Below are 14,428 nucleotides of genomic sequence, written 5' to 3'. Positions count from 1 at the left end.
TGGGACAATAATAACAGGTGAATATTAGTCTGTGGTATCCCTTCCCTCCTCTCCCTAGGAATACTTCTTGCCAACCACTCTTCACTCTTTTTGCCTCCCATTGTCGATCAACTGCATACTATATCACCATGCCTCAACGCAAGGAGCCAATTGCCATCATTGGCAGTGCCTGCAACTTTCCCGGCAATGCCACCACTCCATCAAAACTATGGGAACTGCTGAAGGAGCCTTATGATCTCTCGAAGCCTGTTCCTCAAAATCGCTTCAATGCTGATGTTTGGTACCACAAAGATAACGCGCATCATGGTACTAGCAACGTCACCAAATCCTATTTCCTCGAGGCAGACCCTGCTGCCTTTGACGCGACCTTCTTCAACATTCCTCCAAACGAATGCGAGGCTATCGACCCACAGCAGCGTATGCTCCTTGAAACGGTTTACGAATCCTTGTGCGCAGCTGGTGTTACCATGGAGAGTCTCCGTGGGTCTTCTACTGCTTGCTATGTTGGGCTCATGTGTGACGACTGGGCTGGCATGCTGGCTAAGGACTGGGACTGTTTACCGCAGTATGCTGCAACCGGGATATCCCGTGCCATTATGGCTAACCGTATCTCCTACTTCTTCGATTGGCATGGCCCGTCCATGACCATAGATACTGCCTGCTCGTCTTCATTGGTAGCTGTCCATGAAGCCGTTCAGGTCCTCAGAAGTGGCGACTGCAATGTCGCAATTGCTTGTGGAGCCAATTTGATCCTTACCCCTGGTATGTTGTCCCCCCTCCCCGACGGGCTTGCTAATTACTAACTCTTTGGAAATCAAGGCATGTATATTGCGGAAAGTAAGCTGAAAATGCTTTCTCCAGATGGAAAGTCACGGATGTGGGATCAAGGTGCCAACGGCTACGCGAGAGGTGAAGGCCTTGCGGCTGTGGTTCTGAAGACCCTGAGCCAGGCTATCAAGGATGGAGATCGTATTGAGTGTGTGATCCGGGAGACTGCCTTCAACCAGGATGGCCGCACCACTGGTATAACTATGCCGAGCAACCTTGCTCAGACTGCTTTGATTAGAGAAACATACAAAAAGGCTGGCCTTGACCCCCTAGATCCAAACGACCAGCCTCAGTTTTTCCATGCCCATGGAACTGGTACTCCTGCCGGGGACCCACAAGAAGCCGAAGCAATTAGCCGAGCGTTCTTCAATGATGAGCAAACCGCTGAAAAGAGGCTCTGGGTTGGGTCTATAAAAACCATCATTGGCCATACTGAAGGCACTGCAGGTCTTGCCAGTCTTATTGGTACCTCTCTTGCACTACAAAACAAGACTATTCCGCCAAACCTGCACCTTAACCAAATTGCCGAGAAGGTCAAACCTTTCTACACGAATCTTCAAGTTCCAACGACAAGCCACAAGTGGCCATCCCCCCCAGCTGGCCAGCCAATGCGTGCCTCCGTGAACAGCTTTGGTTTTGGTGGTGCTAATTCCCACGCAATTCTTGAGAGTTATGAACCGATTGAGTCACACATGCCTTGCGGCAACACTCCCCTATTCACCCCCCTCACTTTCTCAGCACACTCAGAGAAGAGCCTTCGAGGGATCCTTGATGCATTCTCCGAATTTTTGAGCCTAGAAAACTCTCCTGATGTTAGTGACATTGCCTGGACTCTGCAAAAGCGGCGCTCAGCGCTGGCATATAAGATCGCTATCTCTGGCCGAACAACACCCGACATCGTTGCCGCCATCGATACAGCTCGTAACCAAAAGGAGAGTCTGGGTGTTCGATCTTCAGGCCCTGAGAAACTGACGGTGCTTGGAGTCTTCACCGGTCAAGGAGCTCAGTGGCCAACCATGGGCAGCGAACTTATCAAAGCCTCCGCTCATGTTCGAAACATTATCGCCGATCTCGACCGATCTCTTCAAGAGCTCCCTGAAGCGGATCGACCAAGCTGGTCCATCCGAGGGGAGCTTGAGGCTGATAAGCGATCTTCTCGCCTTGCTGAAGCTGCCCTTTCTCAACCACTCTGCACTGCCGTTCAAATTGTCTTGGTAGATCTACTTAGAGCTGCTGGCACCAATTTGGAATTCAAGGCTGTGATCGGGCACTCTTCTGGTGAGATTGCCGCTGCCTATGCTTCTGGGTTTATCTCCGCTCGAGACGCTATCCGCGTTGCTTACTACCGCGGTCTGTACGCCAAATTCGCTGGTTCTTCTTCTGGAAAGAAAGGAGCAATGATGGCAGTTGGTACAACTCTTGAAGATGCTGAAGAATTTTGCCAGCTTGAGGAGTTTCACGGCCGTATTACTGTTGCAGCAAGTAATGCTGCCACCAGTGTGACCCTCTCAGGAGACGAGGATGCAATTGATGCAGCTCTAGTGGTGTTCAAGGACGAGTCTAAGTTTGTTCGCAAGCTCAGAGTGGATACCGCCTACCACTCCTTCCACATGAATGCATGCTCTGGAATGTATTTAAAAGCAATGGATACCTGTGCCATTGAGTTTAAAGCTGGAAACCCGTCCATCTCGTGGTACTCTTCAGTCATCCCCGATACAAAGATGACCTACGCCAACCTCAACGGCCAATATTGGGCTGACAACATGAATAATACTGTTCTGTTTTCACAGGCTGGGATTACTTCTGTGAAGGAGTCAGGCCCATTTGACTTGGTTATTGAAATTGGACCCCATCCCGCGTTGAGGGGACCATGCTTGGAAAACTTGGAGCAAGCTACTAGCGTAGGTGGTACACCTTATACTGGCCTCTTGTCGCGCGGTGTCGATGATGTCAAGGCATTCTCCGCTGCTCTCGGCTACATCTGGGAGTATTTTGGCTCATCTGCTGTCGACTTTGAAGGGTATGATAACGTGATGTCTTCTGGTGCTCAACGCAATAATTTGTCAGGAGAACTTCCTGGATATTCCTGGGATCACTCAAGGAGCTACTGGCTCGATTCCCGGGTAGCTACTTCCTATACTACTCGTGAGGCTCCACATCCGATGCTGGGTGTAAACGTTGTTGAAGGCACCACAGAAACGCAGATCCAGTGGAGAAATATCCTTTTCCCCAAAGAAATCACTTGGATATCCGGTCACCGATTGCAGGGCCAGAATGTCTTCCCTGCGTCTGGATATGTGTGTATGGCGATTGAGGCTATAATGACCCTTGCGAGCAACCGGGACGTGCAGCTAATTGAATTGGAGGATGTTGACATTGCTCGTGCTATTTCGTTTCTCGATGATACTACTGGGATAGAGCTTATCTTTACCCTTAATGTCTTGTCATCCGATCATGATTCTGTCAGCGCTAGCTTTCAGATATCATCATGCCCCAAGGGCGATAACATACTAACTTTGAACGGAAAAGGCAAGATATCTCTTAGTTTCGGTGTCCCCGTTGCTAACGCGCTTTCGGCTTCCCAGATGCCTCAATTCAACATGACAAGCGTTGATATTGATCGATTTTACAAGTATCTATCAGACATGGGCTATAACTATTCTCCGCCATTCAAGGCAATCAGTTCCATCCTTCGCAGGAAGGATGCTGCAGTTGGAGAAATCACTGATGCTCGCGGTGAAGCATGGGAAGACAATTTTCTTATGCACCCTGGTTTTGTTGATACCAGTTTTCAAGCCGTCTTTGCTGCATTCAGCTCGCCCGGAGATGACCGGCTCTGGTCTATCCATGTTCCTACTAAAATCAACCGGCTATCAATCAACCCATCATTAGCAGTGTTTCCCCCAGGCGAAGAAGTCGTTTGGCCTTGGCAAGCTGCCGTAACCAGTGGAACACATGATACCCCTACTGCTGACATTGAAGTTTTTGCCCCCAATAAAAATGGAGTTCTCATGGAAATTGAAGGCATTGTCCTCGTTCCACTGGCCAAGGCTTCAGGGGAGAACGATGTTAAACTATTCTCCAATCTTATCTACGATCTAGCTCAACCAGACGGTGCTATTGCCTCTCCCCATCGTTTACCCGAGTCTGACGCTCATATTGCGAGGGTTTCTGAGCGATTCTCTTTCTACTGGATCAACCAGCTACTGAATACCATCACCACTAAAGAAGAGGAGGAAACTCTTTCACACTTTAAACATATGCTTAGGTGGTGTAGATTTGTGCACAAGCAAGTTATCGATGGGGAGCACCCCTTTGTTAGGCCTGATGCTGTGAATGATACTTTGGATTATGTGGAGTCCCTTGTTGCCGATGCCGGAGATCGTGCTGATATTGGTATTCTCAGAGCCGTTGGCCAAAATATTGCTCATGTTATTCGTATTCGTGGAAATATTCACGAATATGCATTGAAGGATAACATCCTGGATCGGTTCTATGAGGAGGCTATTGGCCTAGATATCACCAACCAGTGGGAAGCAAACCTCGCTGCTCAAATTGCTTACCGATATCCACGAATGAATATTATCGAGATCGGTGCCGGTACGGGCGGATCGACTAGAATGATTCTCCCTACTCTAGGAAAGGCCTTTTCAACTTACACGTTCACGGATATCTCTTCTGGGTTCTTCGAGGCGGCAGAGAAGAGATTTAGCCAATATGCAGATCGTATGATTTTCAAAACGCTTGACATGGAAAAGGATCTCAGCGAACAGGGGTTTACCGAAGGTCATTATGATATGGTTCTTGCTTCGAACGTTCTACATGTTGGCCCTGATATTGATTTGACTTTGTCGAATGTGCGCAAACTTGTGAAACCAGGTGGTTGGTTAATCAATATGGAGGTGGCTACATACTTCCCAAGTTTACGAGAGGGTTTTTCGATGTCTGGCTTCCCAGGTTGGTGGTGTGGTGCCGAAACAGGTCGTCCATGGGGCCCAACAATAACCGTGGAGGAATGGGATAAAGTGTACAGACGAACCGGATGGTCCGGTGTTGATACCTTCACTCCCAACATTGACTCTATAGACCACTTGGTTGTTATGGTGACCCAGGCCGTGGATTCCCAAATCTACACTCTTAGAGATCCTCTCTCCCCCGAACACGCTCATTCACAACGTGAAAACCTCGTTATTATAGGTGGAAGTACTGATGAAGTTACCAGTATCGTTACAGAATGTACGAATATCCTACGGCCGCATTTCAGTTCGATCTCAAACGTAATTTCAATTGATGATTTTAGCAACAGCGAGAGTGACGCGGTTGCTACAGTCCTAAATTTGGCTGAGCTAGATGTACCAATTATGAAAGAGCTCATGGATAACCAACCCCAGAAGCTTGATGGCATTAAGGAGATATTTTCAACCCCCAGGGAGATTCTCTGGGTGACCAAAGGCAACAGATCGGAGAGCCCATTCTCCCGCATGTTGGTCGGCATGGCGCGCACCCTGCGCAGAGAGTATTCTGGAATTAACTTTCAGTCACTAGACGTTGATGTACTGGATTCAAACTCTGCCAAGCTCTTTGCGGAGACATTACTACGACACCTCAATCTCAATGAAGCAAACAGTCGGCTTGTTCCAGGATCCATTCTATGGAGTGATGAATCCGAGTATCATCTAGAGAATAACAAGATTTATACCCCAAGACTTATATCTGCTGATAAGCTGAATGACCGATACAATTCTAATAAGCGCCGTATTACCCACGAAGTTCCTACCAATTCATCCAGTATTGAATTAGCCATCAAGGGAGACTCATACGACCTTTTCGAACCATCTCCTCTTAAACCTACCGCCGGGTCTGATGGTGATACCGAAATTACTGTCATGAAGTCCCTACTTCAATCTGTGGAAGTCCCTTTGGTAGGACACTTCTTCTTGTGCCATGGCAAGGATAACTTTGGTGAAAGTGTCATCGCTCTCTCGGATCAGAGCAAGTCTGTGGTTCATATTCCAAAGCCGTGGACCATACCGTACAGTGGGGAGGCCAATCCAACACAAGTTCTTCTTTCAATTGCTAGTAATCTCGTTGCGCATCAGATCATCGAGGATGCCACAACGAAGAGTACTATTTTAGTCCATGAACCTGACCAAATTGTAGCTGCTGCCATTAGCAAACAAGCAGCGTCGAAAAAGATTCGGGCTTTCTTCACTACTACTCAAACTTCAAAGAAGGGGCCACAGTGGACTTATATTCATCCCAAAACCCCTCGCCGTTTGCTGAGAAAGCAGCTGCCCAAAGGGATATCCCTTTTTATCAATTTTTCCAATTTCTCGGACGAGCAGGCTATATCTAACCTCGTGGAGTGCCTGCCCGTTTGCTGCAAACAATCAAACAAATATATGTTTTTCGGAAACGGTGTTGCAAAACGCCTAGGCTCTGATGTTGAGCTTGTCTCCAAATATTTATCTACAGGCTTTGAAATTTCTAAAACTGCTAACTTCATGGTGCCTGACAATAGGTCCACTTTGCCTTTGAATAAGGTTCCTGGGTATTCTGATAAATATAAACACCTATCAGTAGTTGACTGGGCGGTCGATATCCAAATTCCGCTTACCGTTGAACCTATCGACCCTTATGCCAACCTTTTCAGTGCAGAAAAGACATACCTCATGGTTGGTTTGTCTGGGGAAATGGGCCAGTCTCTCGCAGAATGGATGATAAGCCGAGGGGCGAGATATGTTGTTCTTACCAGCAGAAGGCCTAAGGTAAATGCTGAGTGGATTGAAAGTATGGGAGATGAATACGGGGCAACCATAAAGCAAATGCCGCTGTAAGTCTATCAACAGTTATAGGTATCAATCATTCTAACAAGGCCTAGGGATATTACGGACGCGGATGCTCTCCAAGCTTGTTATAACAAAATCTGTCGCACGATGCCTCCAATTGGCGGAGTTGCACATGGAGCTATGGTTTTGGTTGACAGCCTCTTTCAGAAGATGAGTTATGACGACCTTATGGCAGCTCTAAAGCCAAAGGTCCTTGGAGCAATCAACCTGGACACCCTTTTCTCGGAGAATACCCTTGACTTTTTTATTTTGTTCTCTTCTATTACAGCCCTTATTGGCAACGCTGGTCAGAGTAACTATATAGGTGCCAACAGTTTCATGGAATCTCTAGGCTTGCAGCGTCGTCGTAAGGGTCTTGCCGCATCCGTCATCGCCATTTCGTCTCTTATTGGCCTTGGCTATTTTGAGCGCGCCGAAGATCTGGATATTGACCAATTTTCTCGATCTGGATACAGAAATGTTTCTGAACAGGACATTCACACCTTGTTTGCAGAGGCAATCGTTAGAGGGAGACCAGGGACGACAGAAAGCCATGAAGTCGTCTCCGGTGTTGTTCCTACATATGCTGATGGAGATATCAGAGCATCCTACCTAAAAGATAGCAAGTTCTCCCACTTGATTTTGGAACGTACTTCAGCCAAACAGGATGGAACTTCCTCTACCCATATTCCCGTCAGAATTCAGCTTCTTACGGCGACAGCAGAGGAAGAAGTTTGCGCTATCATGCAATGTAAGACCCACATTTCTCTTTCTCTAGAAGAACAGTGACTAACATTTCATTAGCTGGGTTTACACGAAGAATCAAGAAGATGTTACGTATCCCGGAAGAGGATGACTTTAACGCAACAGCTTCACTTGTAGAGCAGGGGGTCGACTCATTAGTTGCAGTTGAGATTCGAACCTGGTTTATCCGAGAAGTTGATATCGACATGCCAGTTCTCAAAGTCCTAGGTGGATCATCTGTCTCTGATTTGATAAATGATGCCATGCTGCGGATATCCCCCGACCTTACCCCTAACCTAGGAGCTGAAAGGGCTGAAATCGAAGCTAATAGCAAACCTGCACTACCCGAAGAGACTCCCGGCCCTTCTAAACCAGTAATGGTGCATAAGTCAGCTTCGACTACGCAAGAGGCTGAACCCAATTCCGAAATTATAAATGTCAATCCAGCAGCAATATCTATTCCTGCTATTACCACAACTACGAAATCAGCCATACAACTATCAACTGAAGTCAAGGACATCAAGTCTGACCGGCAAAGCGTCGACAGCTTAGCTAAATCAGAAGTCACCGAAATGATGTCCTTTGGGCAATCGCGGTTTTGGTTCCTTAATCAAGCCCTCCAGGATAAAACGACATTCAACATGGCAATATTCGTCAGGCTTAGTGGTCGTATTCGTGTTGAAGACATGGAAAGAGCCTTGGAAGCTGTGGTTTTAAGGCATGATGCCCTTCGCACAAGATACTTTTCAACTGGTGAATATATGGAAACTCCAATGCAGGGGGTTATTCCAACGTCTGCAGTCAAACTTGTTGTCAAGCATTGTAAGGATGAATCCGGTGCTTACAGAGAACTTGATGAAATCAGATCCCATGTATGGGACCTAAATAGTTGGGAAACCATGAAAGTATCTCTGCTTTCTTCCTCTGAAACGATGCATTACCTTGTCATTGGATGTCACCACATTGGAATGGACGGATTCAGCTTCAACATTTTCTATCGTGACCTTGAAATGGCATACGAAGGGCGGAAGCTTCCTGCTATTCCTAAATCTGCACAGTATGGAGCGTTTGCACGAAAGCAACGTGAAGATTGGGATAATGGTAATATGAATGCGGATCTCACATATTACCGTGAAATCATTCCTACAAACCCCAACCCTATCCCCCTATTTCCATTTGCCAAATCCAGCACACGATTGCCCCTGGATGTCTATGGTACCCATAGCGCAGACGTTCGCCTTGAGCCAGCACTGACAAGGAAAATAAAAGCTGCTTCCCGATCTCTCAGCTCGACAACATTCCATTTCTATCTTGCAGTTCTCCAGGCTCTTATCTTTCGTCAATTAGACGATTGTGATGAATTTTTCATCGGAGTTGCAGACGCAAATAGGACAGATGACAAATTTATCAACACCCTTGGGTTCCTTCTCAACCTCCTTCCAGTACGTTTCGAACGCTATGCTGCAGAGAATTTTGGAGACGCTGTACAACAGGTCCGAAACAAAGTGTATAAAGGACTGGCTCATTCTAAGTTACCTTTTGACATACTTCTGGATGAGTTAAAAGTCCCTCGGTCAGCCACTTCCACTCCCATCTTCCAGATTTTCGTGGACTACAGACAAGGTATCGAAGAGAAACGGAAGTACATGGGTCTTGATGCTGTAGGTGAAAAGTGGCAGCTTGCAAGGACTGGCTATGACATGACTCTCGATATTGTTGAGAATGCTACTGGTGAAACCCGCCTTGAACTACGGCTTCAGAAATGTCTATACACGGCAAAACATACCAAACTTTTGTTAAAAGGTTATGTGAACCTCTTGATGGCCTTTACTAATAACCCAGCTGTAAACTGGAATGCACCGGATGTTTGGGATAGTAAGACAATTAATGATGCAATTGAAGTCGGCCGCGGTAAGTTCCCAAATCTCAACTTTGAATCAAAGAGAAGCTAATTCAATTCAGGTCCTTCACTGCAATACGAATGGGCCCCTACGGTAATGCATCATATTGATGATGTAGTGTCTCAACATGGCACCAATATCTGTCTCAAGGATGGAACTGGAAAGATCATGACTTATTCACAGATGGCACGCCGTGTCAACTCTATTTGCTCCGCCTTGGCTACAGCTAATGTTACTGAGGGTGACAAGGTGGCTGTCTTCCAACAGCCCACTGCCGACTGGGTTTGCTCACTGCTTGCCATATTCCGTGCTGGAGCTGTTTATGTTCCTCTTGATCTCCGAACTCCCTTCCCTCGTCTTGCTGCGATTGTCAATCAAATTAGGCCTCAAGCGATTCTTGCTCATAGCCAAACGCTCGGAGATGTGGAACACATTAATACTTTAGCCTCCACAGTCGTGGATATAAGCAATCTACCTACCAACAGCCCATTCATGCCGAACTTTGCCAAACCTGGCGCACCCGCGGTTATTCTGTTCACTAGTGGCTCAACAGGGATCCCCAAAGGTATCCATATCAATCACAGCAACATCGTGAAACAGCTAGAAGGCTGCTCCAAACAATTTGATTTAAAGAGCTCTGCCTCTTATGTCCTTCACCAAACTGCATACTCCTTCGAAAAATCACTCGAACAGATTTTTACCGCATTAGTACATGGTGGTGCTCTCTATGTCGTTCCGGCAGAGCAGCGTGGTGACCCTATATCAATCACCAATATCATGGCCTTAGAAGGGATAACCCATACTGCTACTACACCGTCAGAATATCTAATGTGGTTCCGTTACGCAAGAGACAATCTCCTGAAATGCAAATCTTGGAAGTGTGCACTTCTTGGGGGGGAAGTTGCTTCAGATGCTGTCCTTGAAGAATTCCGAAAGCTGGGGATGCCGATCAGACTCCTTGACAGCTATGGCCCCGCTGAAATCACGATGTCCTGTGCTAAGGTTGAGTTGCCATATCGTTCCATGGTGATCGGTACACAAGCACCAGTAGGCTTCATGTTGCCTAATTACTCCGTCGCTATCGTGGACCCTAAGATGAACACCCTCCCTCTCGGCTTCGCTGGTGAGATTGTTATTGGAGGTGTAGGCGTGGCCGGGGGTTACTTGAACAATGATGAACTAACTAGACAAAAGTTCATTCCAAACAATTTTGGGGGAGAAGGAATGGTGTACCGTACTGGAGACAAGGGCCGTCTTACCGAAGAAGGGGCTCTTTTCTTTGAGGGCCGAATAGATGGTGATACCCAGATCAAGTTACGGGGTGTCCGTATCGAACTTGAAGACATTGAAAGTACCATACTTCAAGCTTCGACGGGTGCTCTTACCCATGCTGTTGTTACCGTGCGTGGAGAACAAGACTCTGCCATCTTGGTAGCACACGTTGTGTTCTCCACAGCACATACAGAATATCGCGACGAATTGCTTGCCCGACTCCCAAAGATCCTACCACTACCGCAGTATATGGTTCCTACTATCTTTGTTGCCTTAGACAATGTTCTATTCACGGCTCATTTCAAGGTCGACCGAAAAGCTGTGCAGGCTCTCCCGATCCCTGAGGCAGAAAAGAAGTCAACAGAGGGGCTAACTGAACAGACGGAAACTGAATCCCATCTTGCTGGGCTTTGGAACCAGATAATTCCAGCAGCCCACTCGTTAACACCCAGCGCCGACTTCTTCCATGCTGGAGGTAATTCTCTAATGCTTGTTAAACTGCAAGCAATGATACGCCAGAGCTTCAGCGTTAGCATCCGGCTCTTTGATATAATGAATGCGGGAACCCTCCAAAACATGGCTCGCTTAATCGATGACGCCCTTGGGGTCAAGAAGCTGGACTGGACTGCCGAAACTAATCTTCCAACGCTACCTAAGTCCAACGCCGATGTCTCATCTCCGAAACAGAAAGATATGGTGGTTATGATGACTGGAGCTACTGGTGTTCTTGGTAGAAATGTTCTTGCCCATTTGGTTGCGGATGACCGCATTTCCAAAATATATACATTGGCTGTACGCCCGCAAAGCGATATCTCAACCTTGACTCGCATTCCTGATCCTAAGGGGAAGATGGTCATTAAGCATGGTAACCTCGACAAGGCTCGTCTTGGTCTATCTGAAAAAGAGGCGACGCTCCTTTCAAGCCAAGTCGATGTGATCCTACACCTTGGTGCCAACCGTTCATTCTGGGATTCTTATTACCATCTCCGTGCTACAAATGTCTCTAGCGTCAAAGAAATTGTGAAGATTGCATACCCACGCAAGGTCCCTATTCACTTCTGTTCATCGGGAGGAGTTACTATGTACTCAGGAGGCTTTCCACCTGGCAATGGACATGATGGATACGTTGCCTCTAAGTGGGCAGCAGAAAAAGTGCTTGCCAGTGCCACGCAAGAGCTCGACCTGAGAGTTGTCTTACATCGCCCGGCGAAGGCCTTTGGGGCCACAACTAATGTTCCAGATGAGATCTTAAATGAACTCCTTTCTCTTGCCAGACTGTCTCAGAGAAAACCAGATCTAGATGGTCTGACTGGCAGTATAGGCATAGTTCCTCTCGAGCGTATTGCTGGAGACATCGTGAGGTCTCTATTTGACAAGGCCATCAATCTAAGCCATCCGGAAGTCCTGACGCACTCCAATGCTCTCAACGTCAGCATCAAGGACTTCGCTGATAAGATAACACAAGACGAAGCTGTGTCCAAGCTGGAGGGTATGCCGGCCCTGAAATGGATGGGATTGGCTAAAAAGATGGGATGGAGCCAGTTCATGGTTGGTCATGAAATCTCGATGACCAACTCCAAGGACCACATTGTGTCTACTCGATAGGCAAATAGGGAAGTGGGAATAAAGGATATCAGCTTCTTTCGGCCTCTTTTCTCCCACTACTTCGTTGACTAGATATTTTAACTATCCCGTTTGTTAGTGAATCTGTTCGTGTAAACTGCTAGTCAATAATCATCTGTAATCTTTCACCTGCTGGTTTCTCATGTGCGTAGCTATCTCAACCCTCGAATAGACCCAATTTTCCTATTCCCAGCCATTCAACCGTTATACCATTTCTCTCTGGACGAGTAACGCTTATCTACAAGTTCTCTTCCCTGTTACTTTCGTTGCCCCTTTTCATGAGCGAGTATCAGGTGGTGGAACTGATTATGTAATTAGTCACTACTTTTATATTCTTAGTCCCTGGCTAAAGCTAGGAAGATTATTATTACTAATATCATATCTAAATAAGCTACTTTAAAGCCTTTTTTTATTATATATTCTATATTAAACTTAAGATCAAGCCTTACTACTCTTAGTTACTTAAGAATAGTCTAGAGATTTATTTATAGTTACTAAGTTCCGGATTATAATAAGAGTCCTACTAGTCCTTTACCCTTAGCTAGACTTAATCTTATAGTAATACTATAGGGATATAGTCTAGAATATTAAACTATACCTTATTTTATTATTTAGCTATAGTTAACTCTATTTTAATATAATTATCCTTTAATAGCCTAATTTAAAATTATTAAGCTTTATTTATTAAAATTATAGCTTTTAGTTTTATATTTATCTAGATTTTTTAAAATTATATTAAGTTTAGAAGTAATTTATTAATATATATACTACGTTTTTACTTTTTATAGAAAATATAAGGTCTACTAGTTAGCTCCTTCCTTATAGTATTTATTATCCTTCTATTTCTCTCTTATTTTATTAGAACTACTAGTTCCTTATTATAAAAGTAGTACCCTAATTTTATAAAAAGAGATCTATTAACCCTTTTAGTCTCTCTAGTAATAGAATAAATTTTTTAAAATCCTTAGCTCTAAATTTAGATAAGGGTCCTATAGAGTTAGAGTTATTTATAAAAGATAGTTTATTATCTAATATAGATTTTAACTATAGTAAAATAATATCTATAGTTAGAAGACTAAGCTTCTTTAATCTAGAGCTAGTACTATATAAAAATAAGGTACTATTTTACTAATTTTAAAATAAAATAAATAATATAGCTCTTTATTAAAACTAAAATATAAAATTCTCTAAATTTAAACTATATGGGCCTTTTAATAGTATTAAAAAAGGTAGTACTAAATTATAGCTTACTAAACTAGATTAGGAGTTATATCCTTTAATAAACTATTTTTTAAATTTTCTAGTTATTCTACCTATAGATTACTTTATAGCTATTAAAATACTACTAACTAGCTCTACTTAGAACTAGATAGTAGAGGACTCTAGTATTAAAACTCTATTAAATATAGAGATTACTAAGGCTATATTTACTATTAAAAAATACTTATATTTATAATTCCTAGAATCTAACTAGAATAGATAACCTACCCCCCTTATTAATAAGTTATTAGTATTTAAATAAGGCTTATAAAAATTTATTACTTAGTATTATAAAAGAGAGTAAGCTCTACTATTATAGTAGAGTATAATAGACTTTCTACTATCTAGATTAATATCTTAAAGTAATAAGGTAGTATTAAGAGTAGTTCTATAAATATAGGCTTAAAAACTATAAGATACTAATATCTATAAAAAAGCTATTAGAGCTACTTTTTTAAAATCTATAAGTTTATTTTAAATAATAATTATTATTAGAGAAATTCTATAAGTTAGTAAATTAGTATACTATATAAAGGTAGAAAATACTAAAAAATAAAAACTTTAGCTCTTAAGGGGATTAATAAATTTAACTTATAATATATAGTAGATTAAAAATATTTATAGATATTATATATATCCCTTTAGTACTTTTAAGTAGGTCTCTATCTAGACTCCTAGCTCTCTTTTTAATAATATAGTTACTACTACTATTACTTAACTATAAATAATAGGCCCTACTATATTAAATCTACCTATAGACCCTATAAAAACTATTTCTACCTTTTAGATAGTTCCTAATTTTATTCTCCCTATTATATTCCCTCCTAAAAAGCTCGCTAACTAGGTAATAGTTAAGCCTATAGTAGTCCTAATTAGAGTATAAGGAGGTTTCTATAAGACTTAAAGTTAGTAATCTAATCCCTAGTAAGTAATACCTAATCCTTAAAATAGACTAAAAGGATCTATAAGTAG

General features: G+C 43.7%; 1 protein-coding gene across 1 annotated transcript; it reads left to right on the top strand.

The window, feature by feature from the left end:
• Positions 1 to 128: 128 nt before the first annotated feature.
• On the top strand, positions 129 to 12,178 carry TERG_07361 (uncharacterized protein; the record flags this gene model as incomplete). Its single annotated transcript, XM_003231695.1, has 6 exons — positions 129 to 762; positions 820 to 4,101; positions 4,210 to 6,661; positions 6,710 to 7,407; positions 7,461 to 9,311; positions 9,363 to 12,178. The coding sequence occupies 6 exons, from the start codon at positions 129 to 131 to the stop codon at positions 12,176 to 12,178; spliced, it is 11,733 nt and encodes a 3,910-aa protein (XP_003231743.1).
• Positions 12,179 to 14,428: the final 2,250 nt, after the last annotated feature.

The sequence above is a fragment of the Trichophyton rubrum genome, assembly GCF_000151425.1.
Source record: "Trichophyton rubrum CBS 118892 genomic scaffold supercont2.10, whole genome shotgun sequence".
Classification (NCBI taxonomy): Eukaryota; Fungi; Ascomycota; class Eurotiomycetes; order Onygenales; family Arthrodermataceae; genus Trichophyton; species Trichophyton rubrum.
The sequence above is the reverse complement of the archived record's forward strand: the minus strand, read 5'-3'. Positions and strand labels throughout refer to the sequence as shown.